The sequence below is a fragment of the Herpailurus yagouaroundi genome, unplaced genomic scaffold (assembly GCF_014898765.1).
Source record: "Herpailurus yagouaroundi ecotype Mexico unplaced genomic scaffold, PumYag 162, whole genome shotgun sequence".
NCBI classification, from domain to species: domain Eukaryota; kingdom Metazoa; phylum Chordata; class Mammalia; order Carnivora; family Felidae; genus Herpailurus; species Herpailurus yagouaroundi.
The window spans coordinates 32,814,732-32,841,976 of NW_024412403.1; the positions used below are offsets into that span (position 1 = coordinate 32,814,732).

The following is a 27,245-nucleotide window of genomic DNA, read 5'->3' on the forward strand; positions in this document are numbered from 1 at the left end:
TATTTAACTGAAAGTTTTCTTACCTGAAAATATTATCAAATACTAAGTATAATCATTCATGCCTTAGTTAACATCTTTTTGGAATGATTTAAATTTCCAAGATGTTCATGAAAAATTCTAGAATTAGAGTAGTGTTATTAATATGAGGACAACGTAAAATTTACTTAATTACGAAAAATAGGGGCGCCCGGGCGGCTCAGTCAAACGTCCGACTGTTGGTTTCAGTTCAGGTCATGATCTCACGGTTCCTAGGTTGGAGCCCCACATTGGGGTCTGCACTGACAGTGTGGAACCTGCTTAGGATTCTCTCTCTCAACTCTCTCTGCCCTCCCCCTCCCAAAATAAATACACTTAAAATAATAATTGAGATAAACTGCTTTAAACTGTTCTTTTATAGAACCTATTGTCATCAGAGTTCAGCTTACTTTTTGACACTCAAATCAACCTGAAGCTTCCATGTCTGCTCCCTTAAGTTTCAGGAAGACAGATGTAGGCATATCTGCTCCCTATTGTCAATAATAATGAAAATAAAACTATTTTTTTCCTCTTTCTCTCAATTTTGGAATATTATACATAAATTCAATCCATGATCCCAATCTTCTGTCTCATTTGCTCCCTTTCCCATTTTTGAGAACTGGCAAAAAGTTTCTAGTAATTGAGGTCACTCAAAACAAATCACAAATTTCACAGTTTTATAATTCTGGGGAAAAAAGAAACATGTATCTCTTTTCCTTAACTGCTTAAGACTAGCTCAATAAGTTAAGTTGATGTGGCATATATTATTCCCAATATGTGTCTATAACAAGTAGAAATGGCTTAATTTATTGTCTTAAGAAATGTTTATTAATTTATTATACAAAAATTAACGCACAACCAGGGCACAAGCTGGCAAACTGCATGTCAATGAGCGGACCATCAGATATAATGATCCAGAGAGGAATCATGCATGATGTTGACTTTAACATTTTAGATCTTATATACCGCCATATTCCTAATACAAGGCTCTCCCCAGAGCAGGCACTCAATATATGAATTTGTTCAAGTAAATGAATAAGTGATTATCCAGATATTTCATAGAGAGTAAGCTACTTGACATGAACTTGTAAATTAGTGTTATTTTTCTAGAGCCAAATATAAGGTACTTTAAAAAGTCTATGTAAGCACTAAAGTATAGTGTTAGTGTTATTCTGCAGTTTATTTTCCTACACGTTCTCATCTCCTATCAATTCTGTGAAGTTTTATTTATTTATTTATTTATTTATTTATTTATTTATTTATATTTCGAGTGCACCAGCTAGAGAGAGGGGCAGAGGGAAGGAGGGAGGGAGGGAGGGAGGGAGGGAGAGAGAGAGAGAGAGAGAGAGAGAATCTTAACAGGTTCCATGCTCAGTTTGGAACTTGACATGGGGCTCGATCCCACAACCCTGGGATCATGACCTGAGTCAAAATCAAGAATCTGTCACTCAACCCACTAAGCTACCCAGGTGTCCCTCTGTGAAGTATTTTAAGTTAGAAAAAACACAAAAAATTTAATTTGGAGGATGTTAAATCTTTATTGCTAAATATCTGTACTATCTTTGTAAAATCATGATAGCTTTAAGGATCCTGGTTTCCTCACCTGTAAATTGATGGCTTTTAGGTGGATTTCTAATATTTATCTATATTTTGGGAACTGCAGACATATAGTAGAAAAAGCAGTTGACTAGAATCAGAGAAATTACTTTAAATGAGCTTATGGAAACTCTTTATAAGTATCAGTAAATAAGAAAGAGCTTTCAGAAATTTACATATAATAAACAAACACAAAATAATTCTAAAAGCATTGGTAGGCAATAAACATCAAGAATGCTTCCCAGAAAAAAGAAGAGAAAGGCAAACCAAGAAACAGACTCAACTATAGAGAACAAACTGATAGTTACCAGAGGGCAGGTGGACAGGTGGGGCACGTAAAATAGGGGATGGGGATTAAGGAGTGAACTTGTGATGAGCACCAAGCATTGTATGGAAGTGTTGGATCCCTATATTGTACACCTGAAACTAATATTACACTGCATGTTAACTGACTGGAATTTAAACAAAAACTTTTAATGTTTCCAAGAAAGTTGGGAGGAAAATGACAAATAGTTAGAAAATAGGGAAGAAAAGATAAGAGATTCAATGAATCAATCTAAAAGGTCCACTGCCTAAGAGCGATTCCAAACAAAGGGCAGCGGACAATACAGTGACTGGTATTCTCAAAAAATAATTTAAGAAAATTTCCCATAATGAAGATCTATGATTCTCCCATTTGCAAGGCCCCTCAAGTAGCCAGCAAAATCAAGAAAAGCAAATAAACAATAAGCAAAAATGGACAAGCCACCACCACAAAGCACATCAGAGTAAAACTTCCTTATTTTTGACGTTTTAAAAGTTCTATTGTGAGGTGCTTTCTGAGACAAGGCTTCTGTTAACAAGGAGATAAACCCAAAAAAGAGGAAGAAATGAGATCTAGAAATAAGAGATCCAACAAAGACAAGTGGAGGAAAAAAATCCCAGGGCTAGAGAGAAACCGGTCATTTTGAGACGAAAACGTGGAGTATTTTATGAGGCAGATGCCTGGAAAAACCTCAGATTAGTGGAGTATTAGATAGGATTAAGCCTATAGGAAGTTTAAAAATGCAATTATTAACTGCAGAGAATAAACAATCTCATATAAAGAAAGAAATGCAATTATAGTATTTTACTTGGCTCTGCAGTAGATTCATCTGGGGAAAATTTGCTTCATAATACCAATGTAAACTGTTAATTTGACAAAGAATGCGATGGCAAAAGAATGAGTAAAAGAAAATACCTATTATTGACAAATCAAGAATCATTTGTGGATACATATTATTTAAAAATAGAAAGGAAACAATCAGAAGATACATCCAAAAGAGTAAAAGAGGTTAAGAGTAAGCGGGTTCAAGGATAGGAAGGTAAAATAGGACTCTCTTGGTTTTGTTTAAAGCTTCTGTCCTATTTGATTTTTTAAAAATGATGTGCACCAGTCAGTGTGATGATAAAGAACCTATGATAAAAATTGGCAGGGCCCTAAAATGTTGGTGACCAGAACTGTGCTGTTGCATAGGAGCATGGTTAAGCTATTTAATTTCTAACGACACGCTCAAATGAAGCTTGTAGCCACCACCTCAACGGCCTCTGCAATGTTGGAAAAAAGTATGGTTAATGAGGGACTATTTCTATTCTAGAATGCTGAGGCAGACAGTAGGCACTGTTGCTTTTAACAATAGCGCCTTCCTGAGAAAGTGGCAATGAGCATTAGTATTGAGAAAATTGCACCGCATACATGAAATGATAATAAATGCTGGTTATTAGCATCAATGCATACATTTTTAAAAATGCACATACCAAAATGGAATTTTTGTTGGATCATAATTGTGAAACTCTATAATTAAGAATGCAGAGGAACAGAAGAATCAATGTCCCCTAGCAATGAACAGTTATTTGTCCAAATTCTAAAACGTGAGGCAAAATATGTTTTGGGGTTGCTATTTGAGTGCATGTGGGCAAACACACTAATTCGTCCAAGATATATTTTTTCCAATAAGACAGAATATATCTTGTTTCCTTTTAAACAGAATTATAACCAAACTTTACTCGGAATCGGTAGAAGTCGGTAGAAGGGTAGAAGATTCTACTATGCCCATTTGAAATTACTCTGGAGTTTCTAACTTTCCAAGGCTAGATTTTTTACTTAAATTGGTACTGACATAACGCTGATAATTGTTCAGTTTTAGGATTTTAAATTTGTGGTAAGGTTTTCTTCCATTATACTACTATAAATATAGGAGTCTAATCCTTAAAACACCTATAGAGATGGGGGAGATTGTTTTATTTTTAAAATAAAATGTGAAAATGGGGACAAACAATATATTTTAGACACTACAAATAAAATTTGTAGACTTTTTTTGGTTCTCAGAAAAACAAATAAAATTCATACATTTTCTAACAAATAATTAGCACTTTCTAAAAAGGTTATGGATGCTGGTAGGAAGTCAGTAGCTCCCGCTTTATTCCCTAACTTGTTATGTATCAGTAGACTGCTCTTCAAATTTTTTGTCACTAAGTAAAACTCTACATGGACTATATGTATACTTTGGACATTTAAATATTCCTAAACATATTATTTTTTTGTGATTCACAACATATTTGTGAAACACCATATGCACTTCCAGAAGTCAAAAACAATGTACTGTTTTCAGGCATTCGTTTTAAAAAGAATCATTGATTATTTTATATTCAACCTCTTTGGAATGATGTGTGTCTGACCCCACAAAGTGCTGATTTGAAACCCCATATTACTTGTTCCTGCAACAAAGGCTATACACTGTGAACTGTTAAATGATCCCCAATATTTATGACATTCTTGGTTAAACGGGAAATGGGCTACTTGTCTAAATAATGCACAAGTCCACTTTAATAACACCTCACTGTGCCACCTTAGAAATCGCTCTGCGTTCATTGATCAGTAAAAGAGAGACTAAAATGTTTTGAAATCTTAACACGGCTTTGTAATATTGTGTCTGAAAGTGGTCAGCAGAACAGGAATCGGTACGTGTTTCTCTCCTGAACTCCATATTACCATTTTTTTTTCCTGAACCTTTCAATTAAATCACTTACACCATTTAGGTAAGTATGGTATATGGTTTAAGTAGCAAGTACTATTAATAAGAGATTATCACTTGCTGATTAGATCATTAATACAAATATTCATTTATGTGTATGATCTGAGATCCATGGATTTTAGTTTGATGGGTCAATTTGATAGTGATGGTCTCAAATGGTTTGAGCAGTAGAGCAGGTGCAGTGACAAATTAGCTCACAGTGGAAATTATTCTCTTTATAGTGGTCAAAAACGAGAATTGAGGGGAGTGTGAGTATGAATTTTAGGGAACTGGGGATTTCCTTTTGGGACCGTTTCATGCTCCCCCAAAAATGTTTTCCACAAGTGTACAGATTCCTCTGGGAAGCTTTTCTTCTTTATACCCATGAGTGTTAGGGGAAGAGAGAGAAGTCTCACTTGTCAGCTCAACAAAGTGAAACAACATGTACTAAAAAGTAAACATCTGGCATATACAATTTTCACAGTCATTTTGTGATGCTGTGCAAAGTGTATAGACCCCTCAAATCATACCTGATGTATTTACTTGTTAACTCTCATAAAAATTTATCCTGCAGCTAAGTCATATCAATGACTTATTTGACAACTGCATGGTATATTCTCTAAATTGCTTAATATTTATATTTTATTTCTGACAATGTTTTTGCTGCTATATTCAGAGTTACTAAACTCCAGGTATACTAGAGGTAAGTTACATTAAGTATGTAAAAAAGTTCCTGAGCAGATAGACCTTCTCACTTCCTTCTGAACTGAGTTTCCCCTAATATAAAGATTCTATCAACTCAATTTTATGTGATTAGAGTAAAGGGAATCACACACACAAACACACTCACACATACCCACATATACCCACACACACCCACACAAATGCACATAAAATAAATGTCTTGGTAGTTTCAGGTAACACTCTGCACAATTGTTTCAGTCTCAGAGCTAAACTGAGATCTTTATAATTGTTATCAAGCAGAGAAAAAGCATTATTTTCTATTTCATTTTTGTTATCACTTCCAATAGAGGTTTTAATGAGCAAAGAAATGGTCAATATGCAAGTGAAAGGGACAAACAGCATGTTTAATTCATATAGTAGAAAGAAAGGTTCCTGAATAATCAAGAATTTAGTGAGACAAACTATACAGAATGAACTTCCTTTGATACTAGAGTTCATAAAGAGTTAGAGTCTCAGGAACAAAATTATTCCGAAGATTGTTTTGCAGTCACATCACATTAAATGTGCTGCTTTAATGAGTTCCCTTGTAGAATACAAAGATAATTTTATGAGTTTATTATCTCATCTTAATTCATCTGATATGTTTAATAGCAGAAATCTGGTTACTGATTAACGTAAGGAGGAAAAATAAATGGATATAACAAAAATTTAAATGTTATAATTTATTCTTAAATGCATTGTTATTCAAGTTCTCTTAATTCAACACTGCAACGTGATTTATGCATTGGAGATATATAATTTTCAGGAAATCCATAAAAGACAAAGAGCAAACCCTATTAGTGTATCTAAACAATGCAGTTGTTTAGATTGGGTGAGCACCAGGGAATAGAACTACGATGCACTGGCAAATGAGAATACCCACGAGAAAGAACACTATCTCTGATTCCTCATTTCACACGTATGAACTTCCTTTTATGGTATTAAGAAGTGACATTTACAACCCTTGTTCTAGCTAAGTTTCTGAGAAAGTATCATACCAGCTTCTTCACCATCTTACCACCAATGGGCTTTGATTTGTTTGTCCTTTCATCTCAGTTCTTCGGTGAAAGATAAGAGAAAATCAGAATGAGTTATCTATAAGGCTAAAATAAATATAATAAATATTAAATTGTTTATAAAGATTTTATTAATTTTAGTACTTATTCCAAATGTTTAAATCCTACAGTTGTGTAAATGAGAGATTACTGGAGAAAATTATTTCTATGAAAATAGGGAGGCTGCTTCTCAAGGAAAGTACCAGTTTATTATTTTATACGATATGAAAATGCCTATTGGATTAGTCTATTATTTTATACAATGTGAAAAATGTTTCTTGGATTGGTCTCTAACACAATCATCCGTAAGACTGTAATGATAAGAAGAGTTCTTCATTATCTTTAACTCCAAATACGTCAACATGCGTGTGTGTGCGTGGTGCGCGCGTGCGCGCACACACACACACACACACACACACACACACACACACACACACACCTCTATCCATAGCCCACAACCTAGCAGTCTATGGAGAACTGTGCTAATAAGAACTAATGAAAAGACCATAATAAATAGCTGCTAGTACAACGAGACCACTATTACATCATTATCTGATTTAATGGGCTATAAGTGATGTATTTTATTCTTTGCCTTTATCTAAAGTTTTAGTCAAATTGTCTCAGATGTGTAACTTACATGATTATATTTAGAGCTATACTTACAAATTCTGCAAGAAACGTTTATGTATTCCCAAGGCGGTCACTCTTAGCCATTCATAATATGAGTTATTTCCAACGCATTCGATTAGTTAATTTTTACTTTAATGCCGGTGTGCACATGCATCTACTTAAGAAGTGGCTCATAGATAAGGTAACAATGAGTCCATGCAAAGACAATCCTGAGTATAAGTTGGTATTTATGACTACATTACACTTGTTAGGAGTTTGCTTTCTGTTATTTATAAGACTACAAAACAAACAACAATTACAGACAATTTTGAAGTGCAATTACTTGCAGAGAGTCTTATTTCTTTGATAGCAATGTAGTCAAATATTACATCTCTAAGATAATATTATATTATCTGCCTAAACAAATTAGCAATATCAAAGTTTCCGGCTGCTAAGTATTCTCTCTCTCTCTCTCTTTTTAATTAAAAATCGACAACACAAATGCATGCAGTTTTGAAGTTAAATTGCTTTTCCCCAAAGTATTTACTTTAGCAATATGACCTCCCAGCTGAAGAATGAAGTCTGGAAAACGAGGACAAGAAGTTGTAGCAGTTGTTAGCAGGAAGCAGGGATGGGTAGATAATTTTACACAGGTGGTTGATGATTGATGGAGGTGGAGGCATTTTTAGGAGGCATGGATGGTGAGGATTTGGGAAGAAACACTCTACCTGTGTAGCCCAGCGAATTGTCATCATTATCAGAGGTGGGGATGGGCGTCCCGTTGTCGTTCCCCCTCTCTAGGTCTTCAGGGTCTGTCGGAAACAACACCAGAGCTGCTGATGGGGTCACAGTAGTAACAGTAGTTGCCATTTCGATCACAGCATGTCCAGACACAAGTAAATCCACATGTGACAGAAAAACACACAGGGACAACACACAGCACACTTCCTCCCTGCCCCTCCTGCAGCACACTGAGCCGCACGGAGGTCTCAGCATCATGGCTTACGGTCTCTACTGCTTCTCCTTAATTTCCCTAATTCTCTTCTCTGCCTGCACCTTTGCTGCACTTCAAAGCTGGCGGAGGGCTCTGACTGCCCTCTGTGAGGCCGCCAGCACGGACTGAGGGAGCATATGGAGGAGGGAGAGGGCAGGGTGGCTGAATGCTAGCATTGCTAATTTTCCACCTTATTGTTAATCAAAGCTATTGACTGTGATCACTCCCCATCATCGCTTCATCTCCTGCCAATTACAGACTCAAGGGACTGTACCTCATATGGGTGGGGGGGGGCAGGGTGTGGGGAAAAATAGGGTCTTGTCAAATAAGAGGGTGGATTATAAAAATGTCATACTTTTCTTAAGCAACAGCAAAGAAAGCAGTGCAACATCACATCCTTCGGAAGGCAACACTTTATCATCTTAAAGGAAGGAGATGAGTTTACTGAAACAAATGCATAAGTAAAACAACACTTAACTTTGAACGTTTGGGGCTGGATATTTTAAAACATTCCAAATTGCTCGAGATTCTGTATTACAGTCATCCAGATAAGTATTTTCATTCATCTATTCTGATTTTTCTTGAATGAAAGAAACGCTTTTTATGCTTTTCACACTGCACGTTCATTTTCCAATGTAGAATTTTAGAAACGAGGCCAAGCAAAATGACACTAAAGTTCTAATATCCAGAAGCTGAGTTGCATTATAAATACACACGGAAGCCCAACGACACCACTACTAATTTCACTTGTGCTCAGTCACCGTACATATCATATTTACGTGTGTTAGATAAATATGAGCAGAATATCTAGCTTCATTGCTGATAAGCGGACACAGACACAATAAAAGCTAAGTGTGTACCTCCTAAGTGGAATACCGTCGCGTCATAGGTCATTCATGTTGACGTGTTCTGCAGGCTTCTCATCACCTTAAATAGCGTCTACACAGAATTCCTTGGTCTGAGCAGTGAAGGAGCACAGCTGTTTACTTGAGGAAGAAAGTATGTCACTTATGAACGAGGCAGCGAGTATGTGCAGGTAATGCCTCTCCAGAAACATCACAGGGGTTATTAATTCTGTGTCCCTGCTAGTTTTTTCAGCGAGGTTGATCCATTTTGTCCTACACACAATTCTTCAGGGAGGATTAAGAATTTTTTAAAAGAGGATATAAAATCTAACGTGGGTCACTTTGTGACTTTTTGCATGTAGTATATCTATCCACTCTGTCTCCCCGTCTCCCTTCCTCTCCAGCTCATGGGTCATATAATTAACCTGATGTGGCTAACACAAAGGAAAAAAAAAGGTATGGATATCTGCAGACTAAAGAAAAAAAATGCTGGTTATTGCTCTATTTATCCTTGCCTTTCCAGCAATAGCTGTTGTCCTATTTATCCTTAAAGTCAACTCAGGAAGTGGTATAGCAGGGAAAGGGTCTCCTTTCCACGCCTCCAGCCTGTAACCTATTTGTATGCATTAGTTGTTTAGGGCAGAGATTTAAGTCACATCAATAAAAGAGAATGGGAAACAGGTTTGTGTGTGTGTGTGTGTGTGTGTGTGTGTGTATTTTGTGTCAGTGTTAGCACAATGTTCTGCCATAAACGAAGTAACCTTACTCAAGCAAACTAACCAAATAAAAAAGGTTGATACAGGAAGATAGATAGAAGGTTCTGGTTCAAATGTATTAAAAGACTTTTAAGGACACCTTCCCTGCTTACCCACAATATTGTTTTAAAAGATATGAAGTGTTTAGGGTCACCTTAATTTTACAGACTGATGATTTTTAGTTGCAAACACAGTTTTTCAAAGAAAGAGCTACTTTTAATTTATGATGGAATAGTTTATTGAATGTAGATACACACATTTGTAATCACTCTGTTAAAAATAAGATAAAAATCTATCCAAACCCACAGCATGAACTCAGTTTGAATATACAGTATCATGACTTTTGCACCTTTGTTACTGAATGTTCCCTGAAACTGAGGACATTTGTTCAAAAGCAGTAGGGTAGGGATGAGGAAAGGAAGTTCACGGTCATTTGAAACGAGATACATAGATCTGTCAAAAGTAGGATTTTTCACCAATGTCTAATTTATCCCGAGTGTTTTTAAAATTTGCTTTCCTGTCCCCACCCATCACCCTTCTGACCCCTGCTTAGGCTCAGGAAAGAATAGACATCGCATTAATCAATGAATCTAACCATATCTATAAAACGCATTCTATCTAACCAGTACTGCCTTTAATTAACAATATGCTACACCTATAGAACAAAAGATGTCATTTTTACTAACTGCTCTCAATTTTTCTTCCTACTCCTTCCTGTCAAAAGATAATTGTAACAGGAAATAGTCACTTGACTCACTGCACATGAGCTTTAGGACTAATTTAAAGAGAGCCCAAAAAGTATTTATTTAAATGTTTTGTTGAATAGTATTGATTATGTGAGCCACGGTAAAGAATACAAGGAGGCAATAGATTATTTAGTGCTTACAATGTCTGAAGAAGTCTTTCTTGTGCCCCAAGTCTGAATTCAGGACCCTCCAGATTTGAATTGATGTAGGCGTGGCTGCAACTGATGAAAGCCACCGTAACATCTAGAAATGCACTGTCACTAAGGGTGCCGGGTTCTATGTGCCTGACACCCCCATTAGACCGAATTCCCCAGGGTCAGGTAATCTGTCTGCGTCACACTGGTACACCCACCACCTTACACTGGGCCTGCAACATTCTATGGGCTTAAACAGGTTTTTTTTTTCCTTTAAGATAATAAATTAATTAATGAACAGATGGTAACCAAGAATGCAAATCTCACTTAAGTAAAAGACTCTCAGTCTGAAACAACTTGAAAATATAAAAGAGTTGTTATAAATTAACTCAAATGCTAATGTACTCCCTGTATATCCAGTACCTGTAAAGGCATATAAAACATCTTTGCAATATAAAAGGAAGTCTTAAATCATAAAATCATAGACAGTCATGGTTGGAAGTACGTCAGATGGACCTTTACTAGATGTTCCATCAATATTCAGATTCTTCTGAATTTAGTGGTCATTTGGCCTTTAGTGCTTTTAAGGCAAGCAATTCCAATTTCACAATTAAGTGCTTTCTTTTATGTTCGGTTTTTTTTTTAAAAAGATGTTTTCTAGATTCTAATTCTAATAGTAACCTGGTGGGCTCGAAAGAACTAATATTTCATCTGTGAAAGCCTGTTTCCTTCCCAGCCCTCCGTAAATGCTTGTGTTTCATAGGGCTCCAGATTCACCCTTTTGTTCTTCAACATGCTTCATCGAGGCTTATGACTAAAACCATTTGTTCTTTCTTTTTTCTTTTTAATAAGATGATGTAACTTCCACATTTCTTAATTGGATGCCTAAATGACCAAATCTCATGTCTACTGCTTATGTGACTTTATGAGGATTCCAAGAAACCTCACACCTTCTCTCACTAAACCCTGAATGCATCCTCTTTTCCTTCTGCCTACTCCTTTCCTATATTTCCTATCTACATGAAGGAAGTCATCACTGTATTATATTTTTAATATTTTACAATTCAATGGGATGTTAGTATCTGGGGTTAAAACTGAACTCAGGGGTGCTTGGGTGGCTCAGTCAGTTAAGTGTCCAAATCTTGATTTCGGCTCAGGTCATGGTGTCATCGTCAAGGGCTCGAGCCAAAGGTGGAGTGTGGAGCCTGCTTGGGATTCTCCTTCTCGTCCTCTGCCCCTCTGTCTCTTCCCTTCCCCCCTCTCAGTGCTTTCTTGCTTGCTGTCTTTCTCTCTCAAAATAAGTAATAAAAAAAACATTTAAAAATAAAAAGCAAAAACACTGAACTCTTATTCCACGGGCCTATTGTTATGAATTTTTCTACATGATTTATTTTTATTTTTTAAATCCTTTTTGGAGGTAGTTGTATGCCAACTTAAACCTATAATATGTAAAATTTTATATAGAATTATGCATAACCACACAATATACATATTATTTATATAGGACATATAATGTATGAGTGGGCCATCTTGTAATGGTCTTTTGCAGCTTTAATAAAAGTGACAACAACGACAAAAAGGAATAAGGATATATAACCTCCTTTACGAGGGAAATTATGTCTTTTAGGAAACTTTATCCTTAAATACAACAATTTATTAAAGGTGATACAACTTTATTTAATGGTAAATTACTTGTAAATTTGAAATTTGTTAATCTGTATAATACTGCTTTTATTGAGATTTCCCCAACCCCTATATCAAATTATAATGGAAACTCTGAATTGGAAAAATCATTGTATTGCAACCTCTGATAAAATCGTTCATATAATCACCATCAATAAGCACTAAATCTATCAGGTGAAAAATGGTAGGAGACAGCATATTTCACAGTGTCAAAGTATCACCCCAGCGATTATTTGCTAACTGCAGAGGAGAAAATAAACTTTTATAATGGTTATACCTGGCAGTCACCACTTGAACTCAGTAATCAAAGTTAGTATCACCAATGCTGAGTAAATAAGAATGGGAAGCTAATTGTGTGATGGAATATACAGCACCCCCTGTGAAGCATCCACACTAACAATACTTGCCCTGAACTTAATCGAGACTTGAGACCCAACTTAAATCTACAGAAGAAGAAAATATATGTCCCTTAGCATGCACGTATAGGATAATTGATGGATGAATTATTTTGAACTTACTTTCAAATGGCTCAGAATACATATATCGAGAGGACTAAAGCAAATATGATATAGTATTAACAGTTGTTCGTTCTGTTATGAAAAACATTCAAAAAAGTTTAGAGGATGGTAATTGAAGACTGAGTGGTATAAAGCTTTCTCTACAGTGTGCGGCAGCAGAAATTCATGCAATGATGCTTCACTTTCATTGGCGATATAATTAAAATGGCATTGATACTCCTATTTGTACTACCATTCAACCCGCATTTCTCTAAATTGTTCATCATGCTATGATAGCCAGTATTACATTGTGGAAATGTAGAGGTCTGAGAGAAAACTCTGCTGTTTAAATTCAATTTCATTTATTTTTAATTTTTAAATTGGGTTTGAAATTCACCATCGAAAGAGTAGAGTTTTAATCTTTATCATTTCTTTCTGTCATATTAAGCTATGTAAAATATTATGTTAAAAATAATAGCTTCTTCCTTCTGCCCTACTGTAAAGCGTCAAGCTGGTTTCTTTATAGATTTGCATTATCACTGTGCAAGGTTTTGGCATTAATTGACATTTTGAAGATGACCATTAATAAAAGATTAGGGAAAAGCAAATGAATATAAACTACTATCAATATGAGAATTGTGTTCTACAAATTGGATCAATTCTCATTGATTCTTTCCTACTAATCAAGAGGAATGCAGGCAATGGGTACTTTAAATGGAGTACTGAAAACATTTAATTAGAAACCCAGGCAATGAATTGCAGAATTAAGTACAAAAACTATGTTTGTGAAGCTTTGTATTTGTGTCACAATTTTACAAGATCCAATTAAAGTTAAAATTCAAACTTATGCTTTAATCATATATATATATATACACAATATTATTTGCCCCATTCTTTTGAACTGGAAATTAGGGGAGAAATAACAGTTATGTTAACAGAGATGGGGAGGAAAAAGAAATCAGTATGCTCTTGTAGGTAGTACCTACTACTCAAAAGAATTCAGAGAACAAAGTAAATAAAAAATTCATTTACAATGAGGACTGAATGACTTTTTCAGAAAGATATATGCTATAGAACATTAAATATAATATTATCAAGATCTAAAATTGTGCTACAAAATGATGAATAAAACACCTATTTCTTTTAAGTAGAAATATGGTAACAGAAACCAATGTGTTACAACTATTTCCAGTTTTGCTATTATAAGGAAAAATCAAGATTGCTTCCTTGAAATGAAATGAAATGAAATGAAATGAAATGAAATGAAATGAAATGAAAAAAGTAGATTTCATACAGTGATCTCAACATAGTTGTTAATGCTGTTTCCCATTTTCTAGTTTAGGTGATTAGAAAACTGAATGAATCCTATATTAATAAAGAGAAGTAAAAACTGTACCGATTATAATAATGACAACGAATATTTACATAATGCTTTAGTTTTTTTAAATATAAACTATATTCTTTTTATGCACATCTATTTTCTCATGCAGTTCTTATGGTTCTATCATGACCACAGTTACCATCATTATCTGCATCATCAACATTCCCGTTTTAGAGATGCTGAAACGGAAGCTCAGAGAAATTATTTTGCCTCTGTCATGAGACTAGTAAAGAGTGGATTTGGAATTTGATTCCAAATGATTTCTGACTCCAAAACACCTCCTCTTTTCACTGTGTCCATGGCCTCTCTTTACTCATCAATCCAATTCTAGGAACTGGATGGAATTTTAATATTATATAAGCAACGATACACCAGACTAGCGATTCCTTTGCAATTGCTGAACACTAAGATTGGTTAATTTCACAAATGTATTCCTGAGCTCTGTCAAGCATAGTACCCATGGATTCTTCACTGTCTCCTTTTACAAACAATATAAAACATATACTCTAGTTAATAACATAGCCAGATGTATTTAAGCTAGAAATACACAATAAAATATTAAAATAGGGATTCATTATTAAATAAAGCTTTTCCCAGATAATTTAAAAAATGTAGACTTGGGGATTGAACTACTGATTAAATAAAATTAAGATAAATTCAGATCTTTTGGACAATTACTTTTTAAAAGTTATTCTTCAACAATAAAGATTTTCCTTTTGGTATAAGCTTAAGGCAACTTAGAACCGGAATATGTCTTACTCATCTTCATATGCCCAATCCCAGCACAGGCTAAGCACAGAGTAGCTAGCTAATCAACACATATTTGTTAAATGACTGAATGAAACGTTGAGGCGTATTTTTGCTGGAGTCAAGAGTTTAAAAAGGAGGTAACTTTTCTCAATCAATGAATATCAATTATTTCCTTATTTGGGACTTTATTACATACTTATCTATCTAAAATTATAATCTTGTCATTAGACATGTTAGGTACATATCTATCTAAAATTATAAGTCTAATTCAAAACGACATTATGGCAAGTTATTACTGCTGATAAAATACTGTTTCTCCCTCCATCAGTCCCCAAGTAAATATACTGAAGGAAGTAAAATCTTGCTTAACTTAAATCAGGTGAGGGATTTAGTAGTGAAATTTTTCTTTCTTGTATGTTAAAAAGAGATGATTCATAAATATCCCCCCCCCCATGATACACTGGATATAAAGGAAAGTGTAATAAATAGTGATAATCTGTAAAACCAAAAGAAGTCATACTACAAAAAAACAAGAATGGTATTTAAATATTGCCAGGTAGGTAAACTGTATTTTAGTTCTGTGACTTCTCTCTGATTTGAGTATTTCAAATATAGATATACAGATATAAGTACAGGTATCTCTTGATTTGAAAGAATGAAATGCATTTTCTGCAAGGCTGCTCTTAAAACTGAAGAAATGCAACGCAAGTTTGGAATTAAGATTTGCCAATACTACATCCTATGCTTGAATTTGCAAAAAAAAAAAAATGTTGTAATTGTGAAAAAAAGGAAAAATAGCTACATGGAAATTAACAAGTATGATTTTGTTTGAGCTAATATGGGGTACATCCAGTTATACCAGGCTGATAAAATCTGATTAAATAATAGAGACCTAAACAAAAACATTAAAAAACAAAGAAATAGATACATATTATATTAACATACGTATGTATGTATATATATTAACATAAAATATACTACTGAATGGATGTTAGGAAGGTGAACGCATTAATGGATAAGCCTGTAACTCGGAAGAATGCAAATGTCCCAGAAGAAGCTTTTAACTCATTTAAATTCAACTTAATTTGACAAAACAAGATAAAGTGTCTTCTGCATGGAAATCATTCTATTGATGGAGAAATGCTCATAATTTTAAAACCTTTTGTTTCCAGATCTCTTCTAGTAGAAACACTGACAAAGTAGAGCTCTTAAAACAATTGGGAAAATTATGCTTCATCATGACAACATGTTTTTTTAATTTGATGCCTGCATGTTTGGTCTAAGAAAGTCAAAGTTTTTCATGGAAATAATAAGTGACTATTATTCCTTTATATATAAAGTGACTATTCCTTTACATAATTAGCAACTAAGCCAATTGTCCAGTTGAATTCTGCATTTATTCAGAATGCTCAGATCAAACCTTCAATAACAGCCGATGTGACAGATACCTTGATGGGATGGAATTTAATCTGCAGAGATTTGCTCCCTTGAACTTTATCTGTGCGAGTTAATTTCTGGTCCATTTTACTTGTATTTCTGGCTCTCTCCGTCTGCTGACTTTTGTGTTATTGTCTCCACCCACTTTGCCCTGGTATTCAACCGCTTTTCTTTCATTGTGCTTAGCATCTGTTACTGTTCCACTCCCTTCCAGTCAAAGCATACGGTAACTTCAACACAGGCTAATTAAATGGCGCTTGAAGTTAGTTAACAGGTGGTGCCCCCGGCTGCCCTAATTGTATGAACAGATACATCTCACATTTTAAAGGACAGAAATAGCACAATAGTAATAACCGAATTAATGGAGTACTTCTTCCATAGCTCTAAACTGATGTTGGGGGACCAAAAAGAAACAGGATCATTCTTCCGTAGAGGGAGAAGTCTGGTTTGGAGTTATGATGATCCCATTTGAGATTCTGAATAAAACCTCAGGCCTCCTAATCCTTTAACCAGTGCTATTTTTCTCATCACAGAATGTATATATTTATTGCCATGTCCTCCCAGGTATGTTAATAAAGCATGTTTCCAGTCACTACTGCTAGTTAACATATTAAATGATATTCAAGTAAGATCCACATGATTTGTTAAATTCGAATTATCAAATAACCTACTTAGCATTTTGTAATTACTACAACTAAGGGTGTATCATTTATTTACATATTTAATATAGCATAATGTTTAAAAGCCAGTAGCTAACTCTGTGACTTTAGACAAGTTATTTTATTTATCTTTTTTTATCGTTTGTCTCCATTTCTTCATCTACAAAATGTGGAATAATAGTATCTATTTCACAAGAGTATAATGAGGTTTCAATAAGCAAATATTTGTAAAGACCTCAGTACAGTCCCAGGAGACTAATAAGCCAGTAAATGTTGGCTAATATTATAATTAATCCAAATTAGAAAGCAACTTTAAACTGATCATTTAATAATTCTTAATGAAAAAAGTTCTATGCATTTGCCTCTTGAAAAGGAGAAAAAACACATTCTGTTTCTGTTTTATACCCCAATTTGGAGTTTATATAAGAGAGGGTGAAGAAGGTATCAACTACAAGAGCGAAACGGATTTTGAAAACCTCATTTCTGTCTAGCCAAGTTACATTATGTCTTTCCATTGCAATTCTTCAGAACCCAATTGAGCAGAATTCCCCACTAAATCATTCTGGAAGTATTTCCACGCAGGTAATTTTATCCTCACGGCAAACTCCTTGAACTGCAAACTTCAGTTTTCCTAACTGTCTGGTTTGTGCTGACAAGGATGGACTTACTCAATATTATTTCTTGAAAAAAAAACACAACACCTGATATTGAAATTACAGATTTCTGCACTCTTGGTGTAAAGCCCGCCCTCCCCTCCGCCACCTCCCCTTCATGTGCCATGCCGGTTCAACCTCTGCCTTTCTCTTGCTGTTTCCAGTAGAGGGGCAGAAACTACCCGGGGCCCTGGAGAAAGGTGGGGAAGTCTGAGGCCTCTGCAAATTGGGCCCGAGTCACGTGGTCACCGCCAGTTCCTCCCCACCCCGCCTCCCTCGCAAGTGTCCCGCAAGTCCTGGCTGCCGCCGTCTGCAACCATTACGGACATCTCTAAGGCGGCATTCGCTCCACTGCTAAAGAGACAAATTTCCTCTATAGTCTCTTCATTGTCTGCTTTTTCTAACCACAGTCACGGTTTCGCGCTCTTCATTCTAATTGTGCTTTTGATTATTAGGGTCATTTTATGCCTTCAGCTTTCTCAAAGGTCACAGGGATTAGCTGTGTCCAATCGCGGACTGGGGAGAATGTGCAGGCTTACCCCCCATTCATCCGCCTCCATTGATTTCCCCTCAGTGTGAGAGTGGCCACAGTGGTTTTCTTTCTTTTCCTTTTTTTCTTTTTCTTTTTCTCTTTTTCTTTCTTTCTTTCCTTTCTTTCTTTTATTTTTATTTTTTTATTCCTAGTTGATATTTTCCTTGCGTCCCTCCCCCACTTCCTCCTTAGAGAAAGGCTGTTTGTAGCCCTCCTTGTGCCTCAAGAGGTTTCAGTGAAGCAAACCCACGCAGAGAGCAGGGACGGTGCCAGCGTAGGGCATTGCTGAGCACGTCAGGTGGCACATGGCCCTTCTAGTCTTCTGTTTATTTACCCCAGGGCCATTCCACATTTCCATTTTATAATGTCAAACTGCACTTTCAAACAGCATCCCTTTCCTTGCTGTCATTGAGGGCACTCAATCACACACACTACATCTACTCTATCGATAATTATATATACTATTTATATATACTATATATAAATATATATACGATATACATAGTATATATATATATACACTATATATATAATTATATATACTAATTATATAAAACATATATACCGTTTTCTTTTTTCTGTTTTACTTTGCGGACTCTGACCTTTGTGTATTTTACGCACCAGTATTACAATATTACAGTATTTTGATTTGCATTTGTGTTTTATTAATGGGACACTCTGCCAGCTTTCATTCTTACCAGCACTTTTACAATGACATGATGTTTCACTTACGAATGTTGTTCCCAAACGAGACATTCTTATTGTAAATTAGTGTAAATTCTTGACACCTAGGACAATAAAAGTAGCTATTTTAAAGGAATGTGTGTATGTATATCCACACATATGTCATGTACTATTGAGAGTCCTCAGTAATAAACAACCCAAACAATCCCAAATACTTGCAAAGATATTCGGTTACTGGGGCTATCGGGTGGCTCAGTGGGTTAAGCGTCGGACTTCAATTCAGATCATGATCTACCAGTCCTAAGTTTGAGCCCTGCATCAGGCTCTGTGCTGACAGCTCAGAGCCTGGAGCCTGCTTCAGATTCTGTGTCTCCCTCTCTCTCTCTGCTCCTCCCCCTTGCACTCTCTATCTGTCTGTCTCTGTCTCAAAAATAAACATTAAAAAGAATTAAGAAAGACATTAGGTTTAAAAAGAAGATATTAGGTTATTTATAGAATTATTCATATTCAAGTGAAAGTGGGGAGAGTTTATTATGAAAGAATATTTTCTGGACACAAATGCTCTTGGCTCATGACAAAGTCCATTCATTACTAGTCTAAAACACAGTAGGAGGCAATCCTCAGTTCTTTTCCCATCTTGCTAGCAGTCAAGTGATTAGTGACTTTCTGATTGGTGAGATTATCTGTTTGGCGCAGAAGGAAGATATAATGAATTATGATCTTGTTTATTAAATCATATGATCTTCTAAAAGTAGAAATGCTTTCCAGAAACCATACTGCACATTCACATTCAAATCTGAAGATACTGCACCAATGAATTTCTTCCTTCTGCAGTGTTTGCTAATTCAACTCATAGTACATTTGTTTGTACATGTGGAAATATGCTTGTATGTAGATTTAGTGGCCTCTGCAATATTGCTTCATTTCACCTCTTCAAGCTTAAAACTTTCCATAAAGAGAGGAGATAGCCTCAGTGAGCAGCAAACACTCGATTTTTGTTTCCAGTGATGCAACTCCTGTGTGGGTTACTTTCGGTCCTCACACCTATGGGAAATGGCTGGAAAGCTTAATATAATCACCAATACTGTTTCCGTCGGGCTTTTGTGACCATTTTTTAATAGAGGCCAGAATTTTTAAAGAAACACATTTCCCTGCAAAATGGGAAAGGGAACTGAGGTGCATAGATAGGGAATAAAAATCTGCTGAGCTTCAGATTTATGTCTGAATTTGAATATTGTCAGAATTATGGTAACTATGCATAAATACCTTAGGGAAATATTACAGAAATCATAAATAAATAGTTTAACTCTTGCTGATGGAGAAAAAGAAAAATAGAGGAAAATCTCTGTCATCTGTCATCTGCAATATTTGGCATTTGAAAATGTGTCCTAAGGCTTCAACATAAACTTTAAAACCATAATAGGGGAATCAAAAATGTCCCTAAGATTCACAATCCATATTTAACAAATGTATGGTCAATCTTACATTAGCAGTAAATTAATGTAAAGAAATCAAACATCTAAAAATATGTACATTTATTCTTAGATTTTTGAAGAGTAAGACTCACTATTAATATCAATGTTAAAATTTCATATTTGGTACATGTGTTTCAATGCTTAAATATGATTATAAAAATCACCTGGCAGTCTACCACGTGGTAACCAAAATTGCCAGTAAATAGAATTCTTCCATTGGTTATAAAATTGCTTACTTAAAATTGTGTACTTCCTGGGAGAAAACAAAGTCTCTTTAATGGTACATAATTCTGGCAAAACAAGTAGGTATAAAACATCACAGTAAATGAGAAATACACAAAATGGATAATATGTCAAAGTAATCACACAATATAGGTAATTCACTGGTCATTATAAAAATGACAGCAGCCATATTGTATTTCGTAGTTTGAAAATAAAGATATTGTCAAACTTTCCATCAATCACATTTGTACTTAATTTACTATGCCATTAAGAGATATGTTATATAGTCTTCTCATGAAAATATTGTGTTCAGGAGGCTATTAAGTCACAATAAATGTCATCCTGACTCCCACTGTAAAGACTCACAGCTTTACTGCCTTTGTTGGTAGAGTATGAAAAGTTTGGAGGCTCTAATTTTATGTTCGGTAAATATTTTTAAATTAAACTTTTTATTTTGAGATAATTGCATGTTCGCATTTAGTTTTAAGAAATAATGTAGTAAGATCTATTGTATCTTTTACCTAGTGACTCCCAGTGATAATGTCTTGCTAAATTGTAGGGCGATGGTCACAAACTGGATATTGACAATGATACTGACAAGATACAAAGCATCTCTATCACTATAAGGTCCTTCATGTGGATTTCTTCTAACCATACCCACCTTTCTCTCTCCCACCCCATCCTTATCCTTTGGCAACCACTAATCTGTTCTCCATATCTAGAATTTTATCATTTAAAAACTGTTCCACAAATGAAATCATACAGTGTGTAACCTTCTGAGAATTACTTCAATCAGCATAATTCTGTAACGATTCATCCAGGTTGTCATGTGTGTCAAGAGCTCGTTCCTTTTAATTGCTGTGTAGTATTCCATGGTATGACTATAATAGTTTACTTAACCACTGATCAGCTGAGGTATATCTTGTTTATTTCCAGTTTTTGCCTACTATGAATAGAGCCATTTTAAACACTTGTGTACAGGTTTTAGCGTAAACATAAATTTTCATTTCTCCAAAACAGATGCCCAGGAGTGCAATTGCTGGGGCATATGGTAATTAACGTTTAGTTTTTTTCAGAAACTGCCAAACTATTTTCCATTGTAGCTGCACAATCAGCCTATCAGTTTTAAAAGGCATGCATATATTCACAAAGAATAAAAGTCTCAGTGGCATTAGGATTAAGTTAAAGTTAAACTTCTGAGAGTTCTTTTTTTTTCCCTCCCTCTCTCATCCAGACTCTCTCCCCTCCCCCCTGCCCTTTCCTTCCCTTCCACTGCCCTCTCTTCCTCTCCTCTTCCCTCTCCTCTAGTTTCTTCCTTTTCTTCATCCCCCTTTCTTCCTCTCCTTCCTCACCTTTCTTTACTTTCTTTCTATGTATGCAATTATAATAGAAGGAATGACTATGTGAACCTAATCTGAGATCAAGAAAGATAAGTAATATTACAGCTTTGTAGATCGTTTAAAAGCACTGAAACTTAGTTTTATAGGCTTTTTAACATTTAATAATATAATTTATTCTTCTTACATTATAAGGAAAAGATATAACTGATATTAAGAACAAAGGAAATGCGGAATAATCTTTTGGTTCCCTTTTTCTATTGAGAGGGACAACTGATCAATCAATAGCAAATAAAAATCATTTAAATATATTAAAAAATATCACAAGACATAAATTTGTTACATTGTCACTGTGTATAGAAGTCTATATTCAAAGGGAAAAAATAATACCTTGTAGTTTATTATGCAGTTTGGGATAAAGCATGTTTAGGACGATGTAATTCAACCAAAAGATTTACATTCTAAGCTAATTGTAGATAAAAGCCCTAACAAAACTGTCTATATAAAATTATGTTCTCAAAAACCTTGTTGCTTTCATACATCATAGATATTTTCACATACTGTTAAAAAATGGTGTTATTATATCAACTTACTGAAAAATGACTAAGCTGGTTGGGTTTGTTATTGTGAAACTGTAATAACGAGTTGCTGGTATTTAAAAAAAATCAATTGTTGAAAGTCATAGGTAAAGTCACATTGACAAGGACAACAACAACAATCTCAGGAAATTCACTAGAAAAGGAAATATAAGGGCAATAGGTAGTCTTCATAAATAAATAAAAATCATTTGTAGTCTCTAACTTTTACACTTATGGAACCAGTAAGAGTTGAATGAAGTTTCCTGATTCCAGAAATACAACATATAAATATGCATCCCATTAAAAAACTGTATTGTTTTAATGTTTTATGTGAAAATGATAAGGAATGTTGAATTACTTATCAAACTAAAGCTACCCACTTGAAATGAGTAGATCTACCATACTTGAAAAATCATGTTATAAGATTTTATAACAAACCTTATGTCAATTAATAAGTGGTTTGTCAAGTTACCACCATAAAAGATGATGTAAGAACAAAAAAATGTTGCCCAACTCACCTGATCAATTTCTGTGAAAGAGACTGAAAGAATATTGATGGGGGACAGACAGTGGATTACCCTGAATTTAAACAACAGCCTTTTATTTGATAAACTTTGACAGTTTAGGAGATAAAGTTCAGGCCACACTGGCTTTACTTCCCTAAGAGTTAAATAAAATGAAATAAAGCACAGTAAAACAAAATGAAATAAAATAAAATGATCACCCTCATGGTGTTCCTTGAACGAAATGAACAATGACCGAGATAAAGATATGTGCGTAATTCTACTACAGATGATGCAATTAGAGATCATTTAATTGGTAAGAAATCAGAGATAGTGCGTCATGCTCAACTTCCTAATAAACCTTTGAGAATACTTCAAATGGATAAGTTCATTTTAAAGGTAAAGAAAGAAGAGGCTAGTTAAATAAATTGCCTCAGAAATGTTCATGGACTATTTCATTTATAAAACTATAAACATTTATAATAATAAAACATTTTTTCTTTATTTACTTATAAAATAATAAAAACTTATACCAATAAAAAGCAATATTAAATATACAAAGGCAATAATATCCCATAGCTTAGAATTGTCGCCCCCCACCCCCAACCCCTTAAGGCCCACTTGTCATTAGCTACATTTCAGGAGTAGCCTGTGAATGGGTGTTTAAGGCATCAAGGGTAGATCCCATAGGAATAAAAAATAGAGAAGAATAAACCACTGAAACTTTAAGAAAAGGAAATGGTCCATAAAAATAGAGCCCATTAATACTATGAAATATATTGATTTCTTGTCATTTCTTGTCATAACTGCAGAATAAAATATGTTTATTTTACAGTTGTAGAGCTAAACATAGAATTCCAGAAATAGAAACAGTATATGTACATGTGTGTGTATACATCTACACACATATATGTATATATATCCTAGGCCTGGATGAAGTGTGCAGATATCTTATTATCAGAAATTATGATATGATTATGATTATGATTTTCTTGCATCGCAATTTGGGGCTTTACAGAATTTAATGTATGCTTTATAGGATTACAATCAAAATTGGAAACACAGAAAAAATTATGAAGAGTAATGGAAGGAATAAAAAGAAGAATATCAAAAGAAATAGATGAAAATGTCCAGTATAAAGTATCTGTAAAAGTTAATGTAGATCTTAGTACATTCTGATTATTCAATGGGAGAAAAAGAAATGAAGAGGCCTTAAATTCAGGCAGAAGACAGATTGCTCTAGGCAAAAGGAAACGGTGAAAATAATTTGTCAATAATTGCTTTAGTTATACATTAACATAGTGTAATAGATATTTCAAAAGTGTAGGAAGAAATGTAAGAATTGGTTTTTGAAAGAAATGCAAATAAATGTTTATATATCCACAAAAACCAGCATATGTATATGTATATACATATATGTATATGTATGTATATGTGTGTGTGTGTGTGTGTGTGTGTGTGTGTGTGTGTGTGTATGTCCATGTATCCCTGATTAAAACTAAGATACCTGCATAGCAGCTTTGTCCTGAATTTACTTTTCAAATAGCAAGTAAAAATAACACTATTAATTTGGGTTTAGATTATAATTTTTCATTTTTTAGAGGGGACATCTGTATATCATCTGTCACAAGGCAACTTAAATTGAATGTAGGCAACAGATAATAATAGGTTCAGCTAATATTTCAAAGCTGATTTTACTTTATCTTAAATTTCCCATTATGCCTGCTTGAGACATATACTTTGCCAATCACAAAATTCAGAATACACTTTCTGTCTCGCAAAAAACAAGATGTATGCCCACGAAACTGGCTATTTGTTCATGAAAAAAGAAACATAAACTGAACACGTGAATTTTCTTTTCAGTAAATGAATCACTTTTAAGAGATCAAAGAGGCTGAAGATATCCAATAGTACATTTAGGTGATCTTTGCAAGGCAGCTATATTCCATACACAGCTGTTGTCCCAGGCTGAAATTAGTTGCTTAGAATTTAAGTTAAGTAATCCCGTACTTCAAATGACTTTAGGAAATTGGGTGTTAGGGAGACCAGCCAGCACCATTCAATTAAGTGGTCCTTGAACAGAAAAGTGCTTTTCCTTTAAGTGGAGAGAAAAAAGAGTTTGATCACATTTAAGCTAATCTATCATTTATCATACCCAGTGGGTGAGACAGTTAATGACTCTATTGATTCCTTTTGGTGCTTAGTTTTATATACAACATTTAACCAATGTGAAACTGAATATGAGATTTGTTTTCCATTTGTTATTGATGCCCTTAAATTATCTTTATTTATCTCTGTAGGCATTGAGTTTAAAAGGGAATTTCAAAAAGGGCTTCAGTTAGTGTCATTTTCTTAAACTGTATTTTTATTTTAGAATTTTTCTTTTTTTTTTTTTTTAAACTTCAAGTTTTTTCCATTGGTTATTTTCAGAGGTCCCTTTACTTCTACTAAGAAGAGAAAAAAAATGTTGAAAATTTGTCAAGAATTTTGATTACAGAATTTGAGAAATAGCTTCTTCTTGTTTCTCTCTCTTCCTTCGCTGCTGTCATATTCCCACTGTTCATTTATGTAGGTCACTGTCATTATCCCCTGATTACTACCTCTTCTTTGAGGGTCATATGGGCCATTTATAGAAAGCTATCTGTCTTTACAAAAAGACAAAAATAAAAGAAGCACAAAAGACATGCAAAAGCTGCAAATGTGATCAGATGGCATCACAAAGGTGAAGGGGATCCAAAGTTGTAACAAATGGCTATTTAGAAATTAAAAGAAAAAGAGTAAGTCTGGATGCAAGGCAAAGTCTAAACCAGTACGCCATGAGAAGAACAGAACAGAACAAAACGACTCAGGTTATTATTTAAGAAATGGACCACGCTGGTTTCTGAATTGAGCTCCATGGTTCATTTTAGCTGATATATATATTTTCTATTTGTGAGTATTCATGCATAAGTCCAATGGATTAGTAAACATAAAGTAAGTTAGTTAAAGCCTGAAGCTATCTAAAATCACCACTGAATGAAAGAAGAACCCAAATGAGAGCAGAAAGATCAGTTTTTACTACTGACACCCATTCCTAAAAAGCATTCACTAAAATACTGAATTCTTAAAATACACTGTCTAGTAAGAATGGTTGATTTAAACAGCTGGATAATGTTGATAGCATCAATAACTCAAGTTCAGACACATCACGAACATAATTTTAGAAAGAAAGTGCTCAGAGCAGCAAAATCAATGATGTGTTTAGACAGTGATGTGTGCAGTCTCATAAACTGATTCCACTGGAGTCAACTGTTCACATCTGTTCTCAACTCCATATTCATGTCGGTGCCTTGAAATTGTCCATGGTGGGAATATTTACACCATGGCCATCAGCAAACATGCTCAGTCAAAAAGTCTTTTCCCCAGGGAGCCACCTGTTAACCCATTTTCCAGCATACCATTGGCTCTGGATAATTGTATCACACTTATTACAAACTCTAGATTTAATTAGAGTCCAAACAAACTATTTGCCAATTTCCCTAATTCTCTAATATCCCATTATGAAGCAGGCACAAAATGCATTTTATCATTTAATATCTTTATGATAGCCTGTTTTGCTATTGTTTTCTGGTTTTACTGGAGCAGTTTATATGATTCCATTTTCTCTCTTTATTCTATATCAGGTTTACTCCTTTAAAAAAAAAAACTTATTCTTAATGGTCACTCTACACTTTGCATTATGTATTTATAACTAATTTAAATCCATTTTTTTTTTTTATGTTCTGATGGACCAACCACTTATTTTTTAAAATTTACATCCAAATTAGTTAGCATATAGTGCAACAATGATTTCAGGAGTAGAATCCTTAATGCCCCTTACCCATTTAGCCCATCCCCCCTCCCACAACCCCTCCAGTAAGCCTCAGTCTGTTCTCCATATTTATGAGTCTCTTCTGTTTTGTCCCCCTCCCTGTTTTTATATTATTTTTGTTTCCCTTTCCTTATGTTCATCCGTTTTGTCTCTTAAAGTCCTCATATGAGGGGCGCCTGGGTGGCGCAGTCGGTTGGGCGTCCGACTTCAGCCAGGTCACGATCTCGCGGTCCGCGCGGTCCGGGAGTTCGAGCCCCGCGTCGGGCTCTGGGCTGATGGCTCAGAGCCTGGAGCCTGTTTCCGATTCTGTGTCTCCCTCTCTCTCTGCCCCTCCCCCGTTCATGCTCTGTCTCTCTCTGTCCCAAAAATAAATAAAAACGTTGAAAAAAAAAAAGAAATATATTGTTATTATAATGTTCTTGTACAGCCTGTGAAGCAGTATAGTATTATTTGAAAAACGGACTTAAACTTCACTCATATGAGGACTTTTTTTTTTTTTT

At 34.8% G+C, this 27,245-nt stretch overlaps 1 protein-coding gene across 5 annotated transcripts in view; it reads right to left on the bottom strand.

Annotated features, from left to right (window-relative positions):
* The window catches only part of ROBO1 (roundabout guidance receptor 1), a 1,150,898-nt gene that overhangs the window by 510,518 nt on the left and 613,135 nt on the right, over positions 1–27,245 (bottom strand). For all 5 annotated transcript variants that reach the window (XM_040484208.1, XM_040484209.1, XM_040484213.1 and 2 more), the window contains exon 3: positions 7,759–7,842. In XM_040484208.1, the coding sequence (XP_040340142.1) occupies positions 7,759–7,842 (84 nt within the window). The remainder of the gene's footprint in view (positions 1–7,758; positions 7,843–27,245) is intronic.